The 21,483-nt window shown below is 58.2% G+C and overlaps 1 protein-coding gene across 1 annotated transcript in view; it reads left to right on the top strand.

The window, feature by feature from the left end:
* Positions 1-21,483, top strand: part of LOC129525421 (uncharacterized) — a 166,923-nt gene that overhangs the window by 137,303 nt on the left and 8,137 nt on the right. Inside the window, exon 5 of the mRNA XM_063710836.1 lies at positions 19,637-20,183. Within this exon, the coding sequence (XP_063566906.1) occupies positions 19,637-20,183 (547 nt within the window). The remainder of the gene's footprint in view (positions 1-19,636; positions 20,184-21,483) is intronic.

Genomic DNA, 21,483 nt, shown 5'->3' with positions numbered 1-21,483 from the left:
GGCCCAGGGTTAGGGCTTTAGGGGTAGGGCCCGGGGCCCAGGGTTAGGGCTTTAGGGGCAGGGCCGGGGGCCCAGGGTTAGGGCTTTAGGGTCAGGGCCCGGGGCCCAGGGTTAGGGCTTTAGGACCTGGGCCCGGGGCCCAGGGTTAGGGCTTTAGGGTCAGGGCCCGGGGCCCAGGGTTAGGGTTGTTTTAGGGTCAGGGCACAGGGGTAGGGATGTTTTAGGGTCGGGGCCCAGCGTTAGGGTTGTTTTAGGGTCAGGGCCCTGGGTTACGGTTGTTTTAGGGTCAGGGCCCAGGGTTAGGGTTGTTTTAGGGTCAGGGCCCTGGGTTAGGGTTGTTTTAGGGTCAGGGCCCAGGATTAGGGTTGTTTTAGTGTCCCGGTCCAGGGTTAGGGTTGTTTTAGGGTCAGGTCCCAGGGTTAGGGTTGTTTTAGGGTCAGGGCCCAGGGTTAGGGTTGTTTTAGGGTCAGGGCCCAGGGTTAGGGTTGTTTTAGGGTCAGGGTCCAGGGTTAGGGTTGTTTTAGGGTCCGGGCCCAGGGTTAGGGTTGTTTTAGGGTCAGGGCCAGGGCCCAGGTTTAGGGTTGTTTTAGGGTCAGGGCTAGGGCCCAGGGTTATGGTTGTTTTAGGGTCATGGCCAGGTCCCAGGGTTAGGGTTGTTTTAGGGTCAGGGCCCAGGGTTAGGGTTGTTTTAGGGTCAGGGCCTAGGGTTATGGTTCTCTTAGGTTTAGGGCCCAGGGTTAGGGTTTTAGGCTCAGGGCCAGGGCCCAGGGTTAGGGTTTTAGGGTCAGGGCCAGGGCCCAAAGTTAGGGTTGTTTTAGGTTCAGGGCCCAGGGTTAGGGTTCTGGCTCAGGTCCAGGGCCCAGGGTTATGGTTTTAGGCTCAGGGCCAGGGCCCAGGTTTAGGGTTGTTTTAGGGTCAGGGCCAGGGCCCAGGGTTAATGTTGTTTTAGGGTCAGGGCCAGGGCCCAAATTTAGGGTTGTTTTAGGGTCAGGGCCCAGGGTTAGGGTTGTTTTAGGGTCAGGGTCCCGGGTTAGGGTTGTTTTAGGGTCAGGGCCCAGGGTTAGGGTTGTTTTGGGGTCAGGGCCAGGGCCCAGGTTTAGGGTTGTTTAAGGGTCAGGGCCAGGGCTCAGGGTTAATGTTGTTTTAGGGTCAGGGCCAGGGCCCAAATTTAGGGTTGTTTTAGGGTCAGGGCCCAGGGTTAGGGTTTTAGGCTGAGGTCCAGTGCCCAGCGTTAGGGTTTTAGGCTCAGGGCCAGGGCCCAGGGTTAGGGTTGTTTTAGGGTCAGGGTCAGGGCCCAGGGTTAGCGTTGTTTTAGGGTCAGGGCCAGGGCCCAGGGTTAGGGTTGTTTTAGGGTCAGGGCCAGGCCCCAAAGTTAGGGTTGTTTTAGGGCCAGGGCCCAGGGTTAGGGTTGTTTTAGGGTCAGGGCCCAGGGTTAGGGTTGTTTTAGGGTCAGGGCCTAGGGTTATGGTTCTCTTAGGTTTAGGGCCCAGGGTTAGGGTTTTAGGCTCAGGGCCAGGGCCCAGGTTTAGGGTTTTAGGCTCAGGGCCCGGGCCCAGGGTTGGGGTTTTAGGCTCAGGGCCCGAGCCCAAGGTTAGGGTTTTCGGCTCAGGGCCAGGGCCCAGGGTTAGGGTTTTAGGCTCAGGGCCAGGGCCCAGGGTTAAGGTTTTAGGCTCAGGGCCAGGGCCCAGGGTTAGGGTTTTAGGCTCAGGGCCAGGGAACAGAGATAGGGTTTTAGGCTCAGGGCCAGGGCCCAGGGTTAGGGTTTTAGGGTCAGGGCCCAGGGTTAGGGTTGTTTTAGGGTCAGGGCCCATGGTTATGGTTGTTTTAGTGTTAGGGCCCAGGGTTAGGGTTTTAGGCTCAGGGCCAGGGCCCAGGGTTAGGGTTTTAGGCTCAGGGTCAGGGCCTAGGGTTGCGGTTTCAGCTCAGGGCCAGAGCCCAAGGTTAGGGTTTTCGGCACAGGGCCAGGGCCCAGGGTTAGGGTTTTAGGCTCAGGGCCAGGGCCCAGGGTTAGGGTTGTTTTAGGGTCAGGGCCAAGGCCCAGGTTTAGGGTTGTTTTAGGGTGAGGGCCCAGGGTTAGGGTTTTAGGCTCAGGTCCAGGGCCGAGGGATAGGGTGTTAGGCTCAGGGCCAGGGCCCAGGTTTAGGGTTGTTTTAGGGTCAGGTCCAGGGCTCAGGGTTAGGGTTGTTTTAGGGTTAGGGCCCAGGGTTGGGGTTGTTTTAGGGTCAGGGCCAAGGGTTAGAGTTGTTTTAGGGTCAGGGCCCATGGTTATGGTTGTTTTAGTGTTAGGGCCCAGGGTTAGGGTCTTAGGCTCAGGGCCAGGGCCCAGGGTTAGGGTTTTAGGCTCAGGGCCAGGGCCTAGGGTTGGGGTTTCAGGCTCAGGGCCAGAGCCCAAGGTTAGGGTTTTCGGCACAGGGCCAGGGCCCAGGGTTAGGGTTTTAGGCTCAGGGCCAGGGCCCAGGGTTAAGGTTTTAGGCTCAGGGCCAGGGCGCAGGGTTAGGGTTTTAGGCTCAGGGCCAGGGACCAGAGATAGGGTTTTAGGCTCAGGGCCAGGGCCCAGGGTTAGGGTTTTAGGCTCAGGACCAGGGACCAGAGATAGGGTTTTAGGCTCAGGGCCAGGGCCCAGGGTTGGGGTTTTAGGGTCAGGGCCCAGGGTTAGGGTTGTTTTAGGGTCAGGGCCCCGGGTTAGGGTTGTTTTAGGGTCAGGGCCCAGGGTTAGGGTTGTTTTAGGGTCAGGGCCCAGGGTTAGGGTTGTTTTAGGGTCAGGGCCCAGGGTTAGGGTTGTTTTAGGGTCAGGGCCCAGGGTTAGGGTTGTTTTAGGGTCAGGGCCCAGGGTTAGGGTTGTTTTAGGGTCAGGGCCCAGGGTTAGGGTTGTTTTAGGGTCAGGGCCCAGGGTTAGGGTTGTTTTAGGGTCAGGGCCCAGGGTTAAGGTTTTATGCTCAGGGCCAGGGCCCAGGGTTAGGGTTTTAGGCTCAGGGCCACGTCCCAGGGTTAGGGTTTTAGGCTCCGGGCCAGGGCCCAGGGTTAGGGTTTTAGGCTCCGGGCCAGGGCCCAGGGTTAGGGTTTTAGGCTCAGGGCCAGGGCCCAGGTTTAGGGTTTTAGGCTTAGGGCCCCGGGCCCAGGGTTAGGGCTTTAGTGCCAGGGCCCGTGGCCCAGGGTTAGGGCGTTAGGGCCAGGGCCCGGGGCCCAGGGTTAGGGCTTCAGGGCCAGGGCCCGGGGCCCAGGGTTAGGGCTTTAGGGCCAGGGCCCGGGGCCCATGGTTAGGGCTGTAGGGCCAGGGCCCGGGGCCCAGGTTTAGGGCTTTAGGGCCAGGGCCCGGGGCCCAGGGTTAGGGCTTTAGGGGGCAGGGCCCGGGGCCCAGGGTTAGGGCTTCGGGTCAGGGCCCGGGGTCCAGATTTAGGGCTTTAGGACCAGGGCCCGGGGCTTAGGGTTAGGGCTTTAGGGTCAGCGCCCGGGGCCCAGGGTTAGGGTTGTTTTAGGGTCAGGGCCCGGGGCCCTAAGTTAGGGTTGTTTTAGGGTCGGGGCCCAGGGTTAGGGTTGTTTTAGGGTCAGGGCCCAGGGTTAGTGTTGTTTTAGGGACAGGGCCCAGGGTTAGGGGTGTTTTAGGGTCAGGGCCCAGGGATTGGGTTGTTTTAGGGTCCCGGCCCAGGGTTAGGGTTGTTTTAGGGTCAGGGCCCAGGGTTAGGGTTGTTTTAGGGTCAGGGCCCAGGGTTAGGGTTGTTTTAGGTTCAGGGCCCAGGGTTAGGGTTGTTTTAGGGTCAGGGCCCAGGGTTAGGGTTGTTTTAGGGTCAGGGCCCAGGGTTAGGGTTGTTTTAGGGTCAGGGCCAGGGCCCAGGTTTAGGGTTGTTTTAGGCTCAGGGCCCAGGGTTAGGGTTTTAGGCTCAGGTCCAGGGCCCAGGGATAGGGTTTTATGCTCAGGGCCAGGGCCCAGGTTTAGGCTTGTTTTAGGGTCAGGTCCAGGGCTCAGGGTTATGGTTGTTTTAGGGTCATGGCTAGGGCCCAGGGTTAGGATTGTTTTAGGGTCAGGGCCAGGGCCCAGGGTTATGGTTGTTTTAGGGTCAGAGCCCAGGGTTAGGTTTGTTTTAGGGTCAGGGCCCAGGGTTGGGGTTGTTTTAGGGTCAGGGCCAAGGTTTAGGGTTGTTTTAGGGTCAGGGCCCATGGTTATGGTTGTTTTAGTGTTAGGGCCCAGGGTTAGGGTTTCAGGCTCAGGGCCAGGGCCCAGGGTTAGGGTTTTAGGCTCAGGGCCAGGGCCTAGGGTTGGGGTTTCAGGCTCAGGGCCAGAGCCCAAGGTTAGGGTTTTCGGCTCAGGGCCAAGGCCCAGGGTCAGGGTTTTAGGCTTAGGGCCAGGGCCCAGGGTTAGGGTTGTTTTAGGGTGAGGGCCAGGGCCCAGGGTTAGGGTTGTTTTAGGGTCAGGGCCAGGGCCCAGGGCTAGGGGTGTTTTAGGGTCAGGGCCAGGGCCCAAAGTTAGGGTTGTTTTAGGGTCAGGGCCCACGGTTAGGGTTTTAGGCTCAGGTCCAGGGCCCAGGGTTAGGGTTTTAGGCTCAGGGCCAGGGCCCAGGGTTAGGGTTGTTTTAGGGCAGGGCCAGGGCCCAGGGTTAGGGCTTAGGGTCAGGGCCCGGGGTCCAGGTTTAGGGCTTTAGGACCAGGGCCCGGGGCTTAGGGTTAGGGCTTTAGGGTCAGCGCCCGGGGCCCAGGGTTAGGGTTGTTTTAGAGTCAGGGCCCGGGGCCCTAAGTTAGGGTTGTTTTAGGGTCGGGGCCCAGGGTTAGGGTTGTTTTAGGGTCAGGGCCCAGGGTTAGTGTTGTTTTAGGGACAGGGCCCAGGGTTAGGGGTGTTTTAGGGTCAGGGCCCAGGGATTGGGTTGTTTTAGGGTCCCGGCCCAGGGTTAGGGTTGTTTTAGGGTCAGGGCCCAGGGTTAGGGTTGTTTTAGGGTCAGGGCCCAGGGTTAGGGTTGTTTTAGGTTCAGGGCCCAGGGTTAGGGTTGTTTTAGGGTCAGGGCCCAGGGTTAGGGTTGTTTTAGGGTCAGGGCCCAGGGTTAGGGTTGTTTTAGGGTCAGGGCCAGGGCCCAGGTTTAGGGTTGTTTTAGGCTCAGGGCCCAGGGTTAGGGTTTTAGGCTCAGGTCCAGGGCCCAGGGATAGGGTTTTATGCTCAGGGCCAGGGCCCAGGTTTAGGCTTGTTTTAGGGTCAGGTCCAGGGCTCAGGGTTATGGTTGTTTTAGGGTCATGGCTAGGGCCCAGGGTTAGGATTGTTTTAGGGTCAGGGCCAGGGCCCAGGGTTATGGTTGTTTTAGGGTCAGAGCCCAGGGTTAGGTTTGTTTTAGGGTCAGGGCCCAGGGTTGGGGTTGTTTTAGGGTCAGGGCCAAGGTTTAGGGTTGTTTTAGGGTCAGGGCCCATGGTTATGGTTGTTTTAGTGTTAGGGCCCAGGGTTAGGGTTTCAGGCTCAGGGCCAGGGCCCAGGGTTAGGGTTTTAGGCTCAGGGCCAGGGCCTAGGGTTGGGGTTTCAGGCTCAGGACCAGAGCCCAAGGTTAGGGTTTTCGGCTCAGGGCCAAGGCCCAGGGTTAGGGTTTTAGGTTCAGGGCCAGGGCCCAGGGTTAGGGTTGTTTTAGGGTGAGGGCCAGGGCCCAGGGTTAGGGTTGTTTTAGGGTCAGGGCCAGGGCCCAGGGCTAGGGGTGTTTTAGGGTCAGGGCCAGGGCCCAAAGTTAGGGTTGTTTTAGGGTCAGGGCCCACGGTTAGGGTTTTAGGCTCAGGTCCAGGGCCCAGGGTTAGGGTTTTAGGCTCAGGGCCAGGGCCCAGGGTTAGGGTTGTTTTAGGGCAGGGCCAGGGCCCAGGGTTAGGGTTGTTTTAGGGTCAGGGCCAGGGCCAAGGGTTAGGGTTGTTTTAGGGTCAGGGCCCAGGGTTAGGGTTGTTTTAGGGTCAGGGCCCAGAGTTAGGGTTTTTTTAGGGTCAGGGACCAGGGTTAGGGATTTAGGGTCAGGGCCCAGGGTTAGGGTTTTAGGGTCAGGGCCCAGGGTTAGGGTTGTTTTAGGGTCAGGGCCAGGGCCCAAAGTTAGGGTTGTTTTAGGTTCAGGGCCCAGGGTTAGGGTTTTAGGCTCAGGGCCAGGGCCCAGGGTTGGGGCTTCAGGCTTAGGGCCCGAGCCCAAGGTTAGGGTTTTCGGCTCAGGGCCAGGGCCCAGGGTTAGGGTTTTAGGCTCAGGGCCCTTGGCCCCGGGTTAGGGTTTTAGGGCCTGGGCCCGTGGCCCAGGGTTAGGGCTTTAGGGCCGGGGCACGGGGCCCAGGGTTAAGGCTTTAGGGCCGGGGCCCGGCGCCCAGGGTTAGGGCTTTAGGGCAAGGGCCCGGCGCCCATGGTTAGGGCTTTAGGGCCAGGGCCCGGGGCCCAGGGTTAGGGCTTTAGGGCCAGGGCCCGGGGCCCAGGGTTAGGGCTTTAGGGCCAGGGCCCGGGGCCCAGGGTTAGGGCTTTAGGGGTAGGGCCCGGGGCCCAGGGTTAGGGCTTTAGGGGCAGGGCCGGGGGCCCAGGGTTAGGGCTTTAGGGTCAGGGCCCGGGGCCCAGGGTTAGGGCTTTAGGACCTGGGCCCGGGGCCCAGGGTTAGGGCTTTAGGGTCAGGGCCCGGGGCCCAGGGTTAGGGTTGTTTTAGGGTCAGGGCACAGGGGTAGGGATGTTTTAGGGTCGGGGCCCAGCGTTAGGGTTGTTTTAGGGTCAGGGCCCTGGGTTACGGTTGTTTTAGGGTCAGGGCCCAGGGTTAGGGTTGTTTTAGGGTCAGGGCCCTGGGTTAGGGTTGTTTTAGGGTCAGGGCCCAGGATTAGGGTTGTTTTAGTGTCCCGGTCCAGGGTTAGGGTTGTTTTAGGGTCAGGTCCCAGGGTTAGGGTTGTTTTAGGGTCAGGGCCCAGGGTTAGGGTTGTTTTAGGGTCAGGGCCCAGGGTTAGGGTTGTTTTAGGGTCAGGGTCCAGGGTTAGGGTTGTTTTAGGGTCCGGGCCCAGGGTTAGGGTTGTTTTAGGGTCAGGGCCAGGGCCCAGGTTTAGGGTTGTTTTAGGGTCAGGGCTAGGGCCCAGGGTTATGGTTGTTTTAGGGTCATGGCCAGGTCCCAGGGTTAGGGTTGTTTTAGGGTCAGGGCCCAGGGTTAGGGTTGTTTTAGGGTCAGGGCCTAGGGTTATGGTTCTCTTAGGTTTAGGGCCCAGGGTTAGGGTTTTAGGCTCAGGGCCAGGGCCCAGGGTTAGGGTTTTAGGGTCAGGGCCAGGGCCCAAAGTTAGGGTTGTTTTAGGTTCAGGGCCCAGGGTTAGGGTTCTGGCTCAGGTCCAGGGCCCAGGGTTATGGTTTTAGGCTCAGGGCCAGGGCCCAGGTTTAGGGTTGTTTTAGGGTCAGGGCCAGGGCCCAGGGTTAATGTTGTTTTAGGGTCAGGGCCAGGGCCCAAATTTAGGGTTGTTTTAGGGTCAGGGCCCAGGGTTAGGGTTGTTTTAGGGTCAGGGTCCCGGGTTAGGGTTGTTTTAGGGTCAGGGCCCAGGGTTAGGGTTGTTTTGGGGTCAGGGCCAGGGCCCAGGTTTAGGGTTGTTTAAGGGTCAGGGCCAGGGCTCAGGGTTAATGTTGTTTTAGGGTCAGGGCCAGGGCCCAAATTTAGGGTTGTTTTAGGGTCAGGGCCCAGGGTTAGGGTTTTAGGCTGAGGTCCAGTGCCCAGCGTTAGGGTTTTAGGCTCAGGGCCAGGGCCCAGGGTTAGGGTTGTTTTAGGGTCAGGGTCAGGGCCCAGGGTTAGCGTTGTTTTAGGGTCAGGGCCAGGGCCCAGGGTTAGGGTTGTTTTAGGGTCAGGGCCAGGCCCCAAAGTTAGGGTTGTTTTAGGGCCAGGGCCCAGGGTTAGGGTTGTTTTAGGGTCAGGGCCCAGGGTTAGGGTTGTTTTAGGGTCAGGGCCTAGGGTTATGGTTCTCTTAGGTTTAGGGCCCAGGGTTAGGGTTTTAGGCTCAGGGCCAGGGCCCAGGTTTAGGGTTTTAGGCTCAGGGCCCGGGCCCAGGGTTGGGGTTTTAGGCTCAGGGCCCGAGCCCAAGGTTAGGGTTTTCGGCTCAGGGCCAGGGCCCAGGGTTAGGGTTTTAGGCTCAGGGCCAGGGCCCAGGGTTAAGGTTTTAGGCTCAGGGCCAGGGCCCAGGGTTAGGGTTTTAGGCTCAGGGCCAGGGAACAGAGATAGGGTTTTAGGCTCAGGGCCAGGGCCCAGGGTTAGGGTTTTAGGGTCAGGGCCCAGGGTTAGGGTTGTTTTAGGGTCAGGGCCCATGGTTATGGTTGTTTTAGTGTTAGGGCCCAGGGTTAGGGTTTTAGGCTCAGGGCCAGGGCCCAGGGTTAGGGTTTTAGGCTCAGGGTCAGGGCCTAGGGTTGCGGTTTCAGCTCAGGGCCAGAGCCCAAGGTTAGGGTTTTCGGCACAGGGCCAGGGCCCAGGGTTAGGGTTTTAGGCTCAGGGCCAGGGCCCAGGGTTAGGGTTGTTTTAGGGTCAGGGCCAAGGCCCAGGTTTAGGGTTGTTTTAGGGTGAGGGCCCAGGGTTAGGGTTTTAGGCTCAGGTCCAGGGCCGAGGGATAGGGTGTTAGGCTCAGGGCCAGGGCCCAGGTTTAGGGTTGTTTTAGGGTCAGGTCCAGGGCTCAGGGTTAGGGTTGTTTTAGGGTTAGGGCCCAGGGTTGGGGTTGTTTTAGGGTCAGGGCCAAGGGTTAGAGTTGTTTTAGGGTCAGGGCCCATGGTTATGGTTGTTTTAGTGTTAGGGCCCAGGGTTAGGGTCTTAGGCTCAGGGCCAGGGCCCAGGGTTAGGGTTTTAGGCTCAGGGCCAGGGCCTAGGGTTGGGGTTTCAGGCTCAGGGCCAGAGCCCAAGGTTAGGGTTTTCGGCACAGGGCCAGGGCCCAGGGTTAGGGTTTTAGGCTCAGGGCCAGGGCCCAGGGTTAAGGTTTTAGGCTCAGGGCCAGGGCGCAGGGTTAGGGTTTTAGGCTCAGGGCCAGGGACCAGAGATAGGGTTTTAGGCTCAGGGCCAGGGCCCAGGGTTAGGGTTTTAGGCTCAGGACCAGGGACCAGAGATAGGGTTTTAGGCTCAGGGCCAGGGCCCAGGGTTGGGGTTTTAGGGTCAGGGCCCAGGGTTAGGGTTGTTTTAGGGTCAGGGCCCCGGGTTAGGGTTGTTTTAGGGTCAGGGCCCAGGGTTAGGGTTGTTTTAGGGTCAGGGCCCAGGGTTAGGGTTGTTTTAGGGTCAGGGCCCAGGGTTAGGGTTGTTTTAGGGTCAGGGCCCAGGGTTAGGGTTGTTTTAGGGTCAGGGCCCAGGGTTAGGGTTGTTTTAGGGTCAGGGCCCAGGGTTAGGGTTGTTTTAGGGTCAGGGCCCAGGGTTAGGGTTGTTTTAGGGTCAGGGCCCAGGGTTAAGGTTTTATGCTCAGGGCCAGGGCCCAGGGTTAGGGTTTTAGGCTCAGGGCCACGTCCCAGGGTTAGGGTTTTAGGCTCCGGGCCAGGGCCCAGGGTTAGGGTTTTAGGCTCCGGGCCAGGGCCCAGGGTTAGGGTTTTAGGCTCAGGGCCAGGGCCCAGGTTTAGGGTTTTAGGCTTAGGGCCCCGGGCCCAGGGTTAGGGCTTTAGTGCCAGGGCCCGTGGCCCAGGGTTAGGGCGTTAGGGCCAGGGCCCGGGGCCCAGGGTTAGGGCTTCAGGGCCAGGGCCCGGGGCCCAGGGTTAGGGCTTTAGGGCCAGGGCCCGGGGCCCATGGTTAGGGCTGTAGGGCCAGGGCCCGGGGCCCAGGTTTAGGGCTTTAGGGCCAGGGCCCGGGGCCCAGGGTTAGGGCTTTAGGGGGCAGGGCCCGGGGCCCAGGGTTAGGGCTTCGGGTCAGGGCCCGGGGTCCAGATTTAGGGCTTTAGGACCAGGGCCCGGGGCTTAGGGTTAGGGCTTTAGGGTCAGCGCCCGGGGCCCAGGGTTAGGGTTGTTTTAGGGTCAGGGCCCGGGGCCCTAAGTTAGGGTTGTTTTAGGGTCGGGGCCCAGGGTTAGGGTTGTTTTAGGGTCAGGGCCCAGGGTTAGTGTTGTTTTAGGGACAGGGCCCAGGGTTAGGGGTGTTTTAGGGTCAGGGCCCAGGGATTGGGTTGTTTTAGGGTCCCGGCCCAGGGTTAGGGTTGTTTTAGGGTCAGGGCCCAGGGTTAGGGTTGTTTTAGGGTCAGGGCCCAGGGTTAGGGTTGTTTTAGGTTCAGGGCCCAGGGTTAGGGTTGTTTTAGGGTCAGGGCCCAGGGTTAGGGTTGTTTTAGGGTCAGGGCCCAGGGTTAGGGTTGTTTTAGGGTCAGGGCCAGGGCCCAGGTTTAGGGTTGTTTTAGGCTCAGGGCCCAGGGTTAGGGTTTTAGGCTCAGGTCCAGGGCCCAGGGATAGGGTTTTATGCTCAGGGCCAGGGCCCAGGTTTAGGCTTGTTTTAGGGTCAGGTCCAGGGCTCAGGGTTATGGTTGTTTTAGGGTCATGGCTAGGGCCCAGGGTTAGGATTGTTTTAGGGTCAGGGCCAGGGCCCAGGGTTATGGTTGTTTTAGGGTCAGAGCCCAGGGTTAGGTTTGTTTTAGGGTCAGGGCCCAGGGTTGGGGTTGTTTTAGGGTCAGGGCCAAGGTTTAGGGTTGTTTTAGGGTCAGGGCCCATGGTTATGGTTGTTTTAGTGTTAGGGCCCAGGGTTAGGGTTTCAGGCTCAGGGCCAGGGCCCAGGGTTAGGGTTTTAGGCTCAGGGCCAGGGCCTAGGGTTGGGGTTTCAGGCTCAGGGCCAGAGCCCAAGGTTAGGGTTTTCGGCTCAGGGCCAAGGCCCAGGGTCAGGGTTTTAGGCTTAGGGCCAGGGCCCAGGGTTAGGGTTGTTTTAGGGTGAGGGCCAGGGCCCAGGGTTAGGGTTGTTTTAGGGTCAGGGCCAGGGCCCAGGGCTAGGGGTGTTTTAGGGTCAGGGCCAGGGCCCAAAGTTAGGGTTGTTTTATGGTCGGGGCCCACGGTTAGGGTTTTAGGCTCAGGTCCAGGGCCCAGGGTTAGGGTTTTAGGCTCAGGGCCAGGGCCCAGGGTTAGGGTTGTTTTAGGGCAGGGCCAGGGCCCAGGGTTAGGGCTTAGGGTCAGGGCCCGGGGTCCAGGTTTAGGGCTTTAGGACCAGGGCCCGGGGCTTAGGGTTAGGGCTTTAGGGTCAGCGCCCGGGGCCCAGGGTTAGGGTTGTTTTAGAGTCAGGGCCCGGGGCCCTAAGTTAGGGTTGTTTTAGGGTCGGGGCCCAGGGTTAGGGTTGTTTTAGGGTCAGGGCCCAGGGTTAGTGTTGTTTTAGGGACAGGGCCCAGGGTTAGGGGTGTTTTAGGGTCAGGGCCCAGGGATTGGGTTGTTTTAGGGTCCCGGCCCAGGGTTAGGGTTGTTTTAGGGTCAGGGCCCAGGGTTAGGGTTGTTTTAGGGTCAGGGCCCAGGGTTAGGGTTGTTTTAGGTTCAGGGCCCAGGGTTAGGGTTGTTTTAGGGTCAGGGCCCAGGGTTAGGGTTGTTTTAGGGTCAGGGCCCAGGGTTAGGGTTGTTTTAGGGTCAGGGCCAGGGCCCAGGTTTAGGGTTGTTTTAGGCTCAGGGCCCAGGGTTAGGGTTTTAGGCTCAGGTCCAGGGCCCAGGGATAGGGTTTTATGCTCAGGGCCAGGGCCCAGGTTTAGGCTTGTTTTAGGGTCAGGTCCAGGGCTCAGGGTTATGGTTGTTTTAGGGTCATGGCTAGGGCCCAGGGTTAGGATTGTTTTAGGGTCAGGGCCAGGGCCCAGGGTTATGGTTGTTTTAGGGTCAGAGCCCAGGGTTAGGTTTGTTTTAGGGTCAGGGCCCAGGGTTGGGGTTGTTTTAGGGTCAGGGCCAAGGTTTAGGGTTGTTTTAGGGTCAGGGCCCATGGTTATGGTTGTTTTAGTGTTAGGGCCCAGGGTTAGGGTTTCAGGCTCAGGGCCAGGGCCCAGGGTTAGGGTTTTAGGCTCAGGGCCAGGGCCTAGGGTTGGGGTTTCAGGCTCAGGACCAGAGCCCAAGGTTAGGGTTTTCGGCTCAGGGCCAAGGCCCAGGGTTAGGGTTTTAGGTTCAGGGCCAGGGCCCAGGGTTAGGGTTGTTTTAGGGTGAGGGCCAGGGCCCAGGGTTAGGGTTGTTTTAGGGTCAGGGCCAGGGCCCAGGGCTAGGGGTGTTTTAGGGTCAGGGCCAGGGCCCAAAGTTAGGGTTGTTTTAGGGTCAGGGCCCACGGTTAGGGTTTTAGGCTCAGGTCCAGGGCCCAGGGTTAGGGTTTTAGGCTCAGGGCCAGGGCCCAGGGTTAGGGTTGTTTTAGGGCAGGGCCAGGGCCCAGGGTTAGGGTTGTTTTAGGGTCAGGGCCAGGGCCAAGGGTTAGGGTTGTTTTAGGGTCAGGGCCCAGGGTTAGGGTTGTTTTAGGGTCAGGGCCCAGAGTTAGGGTTTTTTTAGGGTCAGGGACCAGGGTTAGGGATTTAGGGTCAGGGCCCAGGGTTAGGGTTTTAGGGTCAGGGCCCAGGGTTAGGGTTGTTTTAGGGTCAGGGCCAGGGCCCAAAGTTAGGGTTGTTTTAGGTTCAGGGCCCAGGGTTAGGGTTTTAGGCTCAGGGCCAGGGCCCAGGGTTGGGGCTTCAGGCTTAGGGCCCGAGCCCAAGGTTAGGGTTTTCGGCTCAGGGCCAGGGCCCAGGGTTAGGGTTTTAGGCTCAGGGCCCTTGGCCCCGGGTTAGGGTTTTAGGGCCTGGGCCCGTGGCCCAGGGTTAGGGCTTTAGGGCCGGGGCACGGGGCCCAGGGTTAAGGCTTTAGGGCCGGGGCCCGGCGCCCAGGGTTAGGGCTTTAGGGCAAGGGCCCGGCGCCCATGGTTAGGGCTTTAGGGCCAGGGCCCGGGGCCCAGGGTTAGGGCTTTAGGGCCAGGGCCCGGGGCCCAGGGTTAGGGCTTTAGGGCCAGGGCCCGGGGCCCAGGGTTAGGGCTTTAGGGGTAGGGCCCGGGGCCCAGGGTTAGGGCTTTAGGGGCAGGGCCGGGGGCCCAGGGTTAGGGCTTTAGGGTCAGGGCCCGGGGCCCAGGGTTAGGGCTTTAGGACCTGGGCCCGGGGCCCAGGGTTAGGGCTTTAGGGTCAGGGCCCGGGGCCCAGGGTTAGGGTTGTTTTAGGGTCAGGGCACAGGGGTAGGGATGTTTTAGGGTCGGGGCCCAGCGTTAGGGTTGTTTTAGGGTCAGGGCCCTGGGTTACGGTTGTTTTAGGGTCAGGGCCCAGGGTTAGGGTTGTTTTAGGGTCAGGGCCCTGGGTTAGGGTTGTTTTAGGGTCAGGGCCCAGGATTAGGGTTGTTTTAGTGTCCCGGTCCAGGGTTAGGGTTGTTTTAGGGTCAGGTCCCAGGGTTAGGGTTGTTTTAGGGTCAGGGCCCAGGGTTAGGGTTGTTTTAGGGTCAGGGCCCAGGGTTAGGGTTGTTTTAGGGTCAGGGTCCAGGGTTAGGGTTGTTTTAGGGTCCGGGCCCAGGGTTAGGGTTGTTTTAGGGTCAGGGCCAGGGCCCAGGTTTAGGGTTGTTTTAGGGTCAGGGCTAGGGCCCAGGGTTATGGTTGTTTTAGGGTCATGGCCAGGTCCCAGGGTTAGGGTTGTTTTAGGGTCAGGGCCCAGGGTTAGGGTTGTTTTAGGGTCAGGGCCTAGGGTTATGGTTCTCTTAGGTTTAGGGCCCAGGGTTAGGGTTTTAGGCTCAGGGCCAGGGCCCAGGGTTAGGGTTTTAGGGTCAGGGCCAGGGCCCAAAGTTAGGGTTGTTTTAGGTTCAGGGCCCAGGGTTAGGGTTCTGGCTCAGGTCCAGGGCCCAGGGTTATGGTTTTAGGCTCAGGGCCAGGGCCCAGGTTTAGGGTTGTTTTAGGGTCAGGGCCAGGGCCCAGGGTTAATGTTGTTTTAGGGTCAGGGCCAGGGCCCAAATTTAGGGTTGTTTTAGGGTCAGGGCCCAGGGTTAGGGTTGTTTTAGGGTCAGGGTCCCGGGTTAGGGTTGTTTTAGGGTCAGGGCCCAGGGTTAGGGTTGTTTTGGGGTCAGGGCCAGGGCCCAGGTTTAGGGTTGTTTAAGGGTCAGGGCCAGGGCTCAGGGTTAATGTTGTTTTAGGGTCAGGGCCAGGGCCCAAATTTAGGGTTGTTTTAGGGTCAGGGCCCAGGGTTAGGGTTTTAGGCTGAGGTCCAGTGCCCAGCGTTAGGGTTTTAGGCTCAGGGCCAGGGCCCAGGGTTAGGGTTGTTTTAGGGTCAGGGTCAGGGCCCAGGGTTAGCGTTGTTTTAGGGTCAGGGCCAGGGCCCAGGGTTAGGGTTGTTTTAGGGTCAGGGCCAGGCCCCAAAGTTAGGGTTGTTTTAGGGCCAGGGCCCAGGGTTAGGGTTGTTTTAGGGTCAGGGCCCAGGGTTAGGGTTGTTTTAGGGTCAGGGCCTAGGGTTATGGTTCTCTTAGGTTTAGGGCCCAGGGTTAGGGTTTTAGGCTCAGGGCCAGGGCCCAGGTTTAGGGTTTTAGGCTCAGGGCCCGGGCCCAGGGTTGGGGTTTTAGGCTCAGGGCCCGAGCCCAAGGTTAGGGTTTTCGGCTCAGGGCCAGGGCCCAGGGTTAGGGTTTTAGGCTCAGGGCCAGGGCCCAGGGTTAAGGTTTTAGGCTCAGGGCCAGGGCCCAGGGTTAGGGTTTTAGGCTCAGGGCCAGGGAACAGAGATAGGGTTTTAGGCTCAGGGCCAGGGCCCAGGGTTAGGGTTTTAGGGTCAGGGCCCAGGGTTAGGGTTGTTTTAGGGTCAGGGCCCATGGTTATGGTTGTTTTAGTGTTAGGGCCCAGGGTTAGGGTTTTAGGCTCAGGGCCAGGGCCCAGGGTTAGGGTTTTAGGCTCAGGGTCAGGGCCTAGGGTTGCGGTTTCAGCTCAGGGCCAGAGCCCAAGGTTAGGGTTTTCGGCACAGGGCCAGGGCCCAGGGTTAGGGTTTTAGGCTCAGGGCCAGGGCCCAGGGTTAGGGTTGTTTTAGGGTCAGGGCCAAGGCCCAGGTTTAGGGTTGTTTTAGGGTGAGGGCCCAGGGTTAGGGTTTTAGGCTCAGGTCCAGGGCCGAGGGATAGGGTGTTAGGCTCAGGGCCAGGGCCCAGGTTTAGGGTTGTTTTAGGGTCAGGTCCAGGGCTCAGGGTTAGGGTTGTTTTAGGGTTAGGGCCCAGGGTTGGGGTTGTTTTAGGGTCAGGGCCAAGGGTTAGAGTTGTTTTAGGGTCAGGGCCCATGGTTATGGTTGTTTTAGTGTTAGGGCCCAGGGTTAGGGTCTTAGGCTCAGGGCCAGGGCCCAGGGTTAGGGTTTTAGGCTCAGGGCCAGGGCCTAGGGTTGGGGTTTCAGGCTCAGGGCCAGAGCCCAAGGTTAGGGTTTTCGGCACAGGGCCAGGGCCCAGGGTTAGGGTTTTAGGCTCAGGGCCAGGGCCCAGGGTTAAGGTTTTAGGCTCAGGGCCAGGGCGCAGGGTTAGGGTTTTAGGCTCAGGGCCAGGGACCAGAGATAGGGTTTTAGGCTCAGGGCCAGGGCCCAGGGTTAGGGTTTTAGGCTCAGGACCAGGGACCAGAGATAGGGTTTTAGGCTCAGGGCCAGGGCCCAGGGTTGGGGTTTTAGGGTCAGGGCCCAGGGTTAGGGTTGTTTTAGGGTCAGGGCCCCGGGTTAGGGTTGTTTTAGGGTCAGGGCCCAGGGTTAGGGTTGTTTTAGGGTCAGGGCCCAGGGTTAGGGTTGTTTTAGGGTCAGGGCCCAGGGTTAGGGTTGTTTTAGGGTCAGGGCCCAGGGTTAGGGTTGTTTTAGGGTCAGGGCCCAGGGTTAGGGTTGTTTTAGGGTCAAGGCCCAGGGTTAGGGTTGTTTTAGGGTCAGGGCCCAGGGTTAGGGTTGTTTTAGGGTCAGGGCCCAGGGTTAAGGTTTTATGCTCAGGGCCAGGGCCCAGGGTTAGGGTTTTAGGCTCAGGGCCACGTCCCAGGGTTAGGGTTTTAGGCTCCGGGCCAGGGCCCAGGGTTAGGGTTTTAGGCTCCGGGCCAGGGCCCAGGGTTAGGGTTTTAGGCTCAGGGCCAGGGCCCAGGTTTAGGGTTTTAGGCTTAGGGCCCCGGGCCCAGGGTTAGGGCTTTAGTGCCAGGGCCCGTGGCCCAGGGTTAGGGCGTTAGGGCCAGGGCCCGGGGCCCAGGGTTAGGGCTTCAGGGCCAGGGCCCGGGGCCCAGGGTTAGGGCTTTAGGGCCAGGGCCCGGGGCCCATGGTTAGGGCTGTAGGGCCAGGGCCCGGGGCCCAGGTTTAGGGCTTTAGGGCCAGGGCCCGGGGCCCAGGGTTAGGGCTTTAGGGGGCAGGGCCCGGGGCCCAGGGTTAGGGCTTCGGGTCAGGGCCCGGGGTCCAGATTTAGGGCTTTAGGACCAGGGCCCGGGGCTTAGGGTTAGGGCTTTAGGGTCAGCGCCCGGGGCCCAGGGTTAGGGTTGTTTTAGGGTCAGGGCCCGGGGCCCTAAGTTAGGGTTGTTTTAGGGTCGGGGCCCAGGGTTAGGGTTGTTTTAGGGTCAGGGCCCAGGGTTAGTGTTGTTTTAGGGACAGGGCCCAGGGTTAGGGGTGTTTTAGGGTCAGGGCCCAGGGATTGGGTTGTTTTAGGGTCCCGGCCCAGGGTTAGGGTTGTTTTAGGGTCAGGGCCCAGGGTTAGGGTTGTTTTAGGGTCAGGGCCCAGGGTTAGGGTTGTTTTAGGTTCAGGGCCCAGGGTTAGGGTTGTTTTAGGGTCAGGGCCCAGGGTTAGGGTTGTTTTAGGGTCAGGGCCCAGGGTGAGGGTTGTTTTAGGGTCAGGGCCTAGGGTTATGGTTCTCTTAGGTTTAGGGCCCAGGGTTAGGGTTTTAGGCTCAGGGCCAGGGCCCAGGGTTAGGGTTTTAGGGTCAGGGCCAGGGCCCAAAGTTAGGGTTGTTTTAGGTTCAGGGCCCAGGGTTAGGGTTCTGGCTCAGGTCCAGGGCCCAGGGTTATGGTTTTAGGCTCAGGGCCAGGGCCCAGGTTTAGGGTTGTTTTAGGGTCAGGGCCAGGGCTCAGGGTTATGGTTGTTTTAGGGTCATGGCCAGGTCCCAGGGTTAGGGTTGTTTTAGGGTCAGGGCCAGGGCCCAGGGTTATGGTTGTTTTAGGGTCAGGGCCCAGGGTTAGGGTTGTTTTAGGGTCAGGGCCCAGGGTTAGGGTTGTTTTAGGGTCAGGGCCCAGGGTTAGGGTTGTTTTAGGGTCAGGACCTAGGATTATGTTTCTCTTAGGTTTCGGGCCCAGGGTTAGGGTTTTAGGCTCAGGGCCAGGGCCCAGGTTTAGGGTTTTAGGCTCAGGGCCTGGGCCCAGGTTTGGGGTTTCAGGCTCAGGGCCCGAGCCCAAGGTTAGGGTTTTCGGCTCAGGGCCAGGGCCCAGGGTTAGGGTTTTAGGCTCAGGGCCAGGGCCTAGGGTTAAGGTTTTAGGCTCAGGGCCAGGGCCCAGGGTTAGGGTTTTTGGCTCAGGGCCAGGGACCAGAGATAGGGTTTTAGGCTCAGGGCCAGGGCCCAGGATTAGGGTTTTAGGGTCAGGGCCCAGGGTTTGGGTTGTGTTAGGGTTAGGGCCCAGGGTTAGGGTTGTTTTAGGGTCAGGGCCAGGGCCCAGGTTTAGGGTTGTTTTAGGGTCAGGGCCCAGGGTTAGGGTTTTAGGCTCATGTCCAGGGCCCAGGGATAGGGTGTTAGGCTCAGGGCCAGGGCCCAGGTTTAGGGTTGTTTTAGGGTCAGGTCCAGGGCTCAGGGTTAGGGTTGTTTTAGGGTCATGGCCAGGGCCGAGAGTTAGGGTTGTTTTAGGGTCAGGGCCAGGGCCCAGGGTTATGGTTGTTTTAGGGTCAGAGCCCAGGGTTAGTGTTGTTTTAGGGTTAGGGCCCAGTGTTGGGGTTGTTTTAGGGTCAGGGCCAAGGGTTAGAGTTGTTTTAGGGTCAGGGCCCATGGTTATGGTTGTTTTAGTGTTAGGGCCCAGGGTTAGGGTTTTAGGCTCAGGGCCAGGGCCCAGGGTTAGGGTTTTAGGCTCAGGGCCAGGGCCTAGGGTTGGGGTTTCAGGCTCAGGGCCAGAGCCCAAGGTTAGGGTTTTCGGCACAGGGCCAGGGCCCAGGGTTAGGGTTTTAGGCTCAGGGCCAGGGCCCAGGGTTAGGGTTGTTTTAGGGTCAGGGCCAGGCCAGGGTTAGGGTTGTTTTATGGTCAGGGCCAGGGCTCAGGGTTATGGTTGTTTTAGGGTCAGGGCACAGGGGTAGGGATGTTTTAGGGTCGGGGCCCAGCGTTAGGGTTGTTTTAGGGTCAGGGCCCAGGGTTAGGGTTGTTTTAGGGTCAGGGCCGAGGGTTAGGTTTGTTTTAGGGTCACGGTCCAGTGTTAGGGTTGTTTTAGGGTCAGCGTCCGGGGTTAGGGTTGTTGTAGGGTCAGGGTCCAGGGTTAGGGTTGTTTTAGGGTCTGGTCCCTAAGTGACGCCTCTGCTGCCTACATCAAAATCTCCCCGGCTTGCTCCACAATGGTCCCGTCACGAGGTGCAGACTCAGGCGCGGTCTTGTGTGTGCAGAGGCAGGCTTGGTCTTGTGTGCTCTTGATCATGCACCTAGTCACATCTGTTCTACAGTGTTGCATTCTTCTAATTTCCATGCACATCTTTGCATAGGCGTGTTCCCATTGTTCCCATGCCAATAAGTGGTGTGCAAGGTTCCAGAGTGCGCCAGTGTTTCTTTAGTCGGTGTCATGCTGTTGGATATTCAGGTTTTTTAACTTAGTGTAAATAACATTCACATTTCTAAAAACCAGAAGAGTGTTTGTGATTAAGATATCATCTTAGTGGATATTAAATTGCTGCATCTGATTTCATTTCTCTTTCCCAAATAAAGAGTCAGTTGTGTGGGCTAGTCTCATTCTGAAACTGCACACTCCCATCCCAGAGGTAGAAAGCGAGATCTCCTGCCTGCATTTCATGGAGCATGTGATTATGGAGGTGTCCAGTCCCAGCAAACAGACCCCACATTCTTTTCCTTCAGTGACTCAGACGCAGTATGTGGAGAGTCCCAGACAGTATCGCTCCCTCACGTTCATTAACCTCCAGAGATTAAACATCACCTGATACACAGAACTGTGAGTTCCCCATTTGGCTAAGCATCAGGTGCAGCCAGGTTCTTACCTAGGTGCACGTGACAAGGTGCTGCCAGATGCCACCAGCGCAGACAGTCAGTGAGCCCACCTCATCAGAGGGCACATGAGATCCCCAAATGAGAAAGAACTCTAAGGAGCCAAAATCTGCCAAGATGGGTACATTAAAGCTTGCAACTTTGCACGTGAGTGCACCCTCAGACTCAGCCAGTTTATTCTCCTTTGCAGTCCATTCTGAAAAGTCCAGCCAGATGATGGCTAAAGAGTAGAGAATGGAAGGTGGAAGGCAGTTGCTGCTTGCAGAAGAGGCACGCTGGCAGCATTGGCAGGGAGGAAGAGACTGGAAACTGAGTAGCAGATCCGAGAAACCAAAATGCTCAGCGAATGAGGGCAGGTGGCATGGAGCTACTTCCCTGGGTCCAAGAGCCTAATTACCTTATTGTTCCATAAGTTCATGGCCTGCGGTCATCAGGGAAAATAAAACACTGACTGGGGGTCAGTCTTTTCTGTTTAGAGGAGGCTCCCCGAAACCTCCCCCTCCCGGGTTCAAGCGATTCTCCTGCCTCAGCCTCCCGAGTAGCTGGAACTATAGGCGCCCTCCACCACTCCCGGCTAATTTTTTTTTGGTTTTTTTTTTTTGTAGAGACGGGGTTTCACCGTGTTAGCCAGGATGGTCTCGATCTCCTGACCTCGCGATCCGCCCGCCTCGGCCTCCCAAAGTGCTGGGATTACAGGCGTGAGCCACCGCGCCCGGCCTCAGCTGGTTTTTCAAAAGTCATGGCGTGTAATTGTCAGAACAGTGAACTTCGGAGATCCACCGGAGGGGCGAGGCCACAGCTCAACCGCGAGCACCTGAGCATCCTGCACCGCCTGCGACGGCCGTCAGGGGGCGCGATGCCGCCTCACAGAACCTCAAGAGGCGCCCGGGTTCCGGCACAGAAGCCCGGCGGCTCCAGGGGGCGGAGCCGAGCCGCCTCCTCAGGACCTACGCAGGAGGCGCCGTCATCCCTACAGGGACACCTGAGAGGACCCAGCCTCCTCCTCCTCAGGACCCACTCGGGAGACGCCGCTGGCTCTATAGGAACACCTGGGGACCGTGGCCAGGGACCACCCAGCCTCCTTCTCCTCAGCTCCTCAGGAACGACTGGGGAAGCTGTGGCTTCATGGTCCCCGAGGCTGCCCGAGGAAAGGTGAGGAAAAGCTTTCCGTCCCGGCTCAGTGCTGAGGCGGCCGCGCTGACTCGCGCTCCACTTTCTCAAGTTGTATTTATTTTATTTTACAAAGTGGCCCATCATTAAGTGGCTTTGTTATTCATTATTACAGCATACCTGAGTTGTTTCGTTTTTAAATTTTTGACCAATTTGGGTTTGTTTGGGGTGGATCCGGGACAGAGAAGGGAGAAACCCTGAGGGCAACATGGAGAGCCCCAGGGAGACGCGCACCCCACGACTTGATTTTATTTGCGTTCCAGTGGCTCGTTTTTCTTAGAGTGTTAAAGTACTTGAAAAATATTGAAGACCAGATGTAGATGTGAGTTTTCACAACCGTATTTTAAGTGTAAATACTGGACTTTGTCTGTTAGCAGGATTTTAGGTAAAATAAATTTAAGCGGAATTTATTTCGGCAAAGGAATGGTTCATGAATCACGCAGGAAGCACCAGAACGGAAGTCGGCTTGGGGCTTCGAGCTCTTAGGGTGGCCCGTAAGTGAGGCTCCTCAGTGGCTCCAGCTAGGCGACCGCCTGTGGTGGGGATGCTTCCCTCAGCGTCCCTAGTCATACAGCCAACTGGCTGCTGGGCTTTTTGGCATTGACTGTGGTTGGTTTGTGAATTTTTTTAAGTCAGTTCACATGCCTCCAAGTTCGGTTTCTGTTTGCTTAGGGAAGGCCTCAGGCTAACCCCCGCCGTATTTGCTTTAACATGTCAAAACCATAATTTATTTTTCATTTTACTTTCCTGGCATTAATAGAAGTAAATTCACATTTGTGCGTTATTCAGAAAGTCAGTTTAATTGGCAACCTATTTGTGATGGTGCATAAAATAATGTCTTTTAATCATTGGCATCTTAGATTAGATGAAATATGTTAACTCTCTTAAGCTTTGTTATTAACCCATAACAAGAGTTAAGTTTCTTTTTTTCTCCTAGGCTTTGACCATTTAAAATACACTCAGGCATCTCGTAACGATGTTATACTTTCTGAGAAATGTGTCCTTAGGTGATTTCATCTTTGTGTGAACACTGTAGAGTGTCCTTATAAAACTTAGATGGTGTAGCCCACTCCACACCTAAGTTACATAGTATAGCCTATTGCTCCCAGGCTACGAACCTGTACAGCATGTCTCTGTACTGAATGCTGTAGTCAACCATAACACCATGGTGATTGTAGATTGTGATCCCAGAATATCTGGGACAGGTCTCAGTCAATTTAGAAAGCTTATTTTGCCAAGATTAAGAACACGCCCGTGACACAGCCTCAGGAGGTCCTGACGA

Source organism: Gorilla gorilla, chromosome 9, assembly GCF_029281585.2.
Source record: "Gorilla gorilla gorilla isolate KB3781 chromosome 9, NHGRI_mGorGor1-v2.1_pri, whole genome shotgun sequence".
Lineage (NCBI taxonomy): Eukaryota > Metazoa > Chordata > Mammalia > Primates > Hominidae > Gorilla > Gorilla gorilla.
This window is presented reverse-complemented; position numbering and strand designations above follow the sequence as displayed.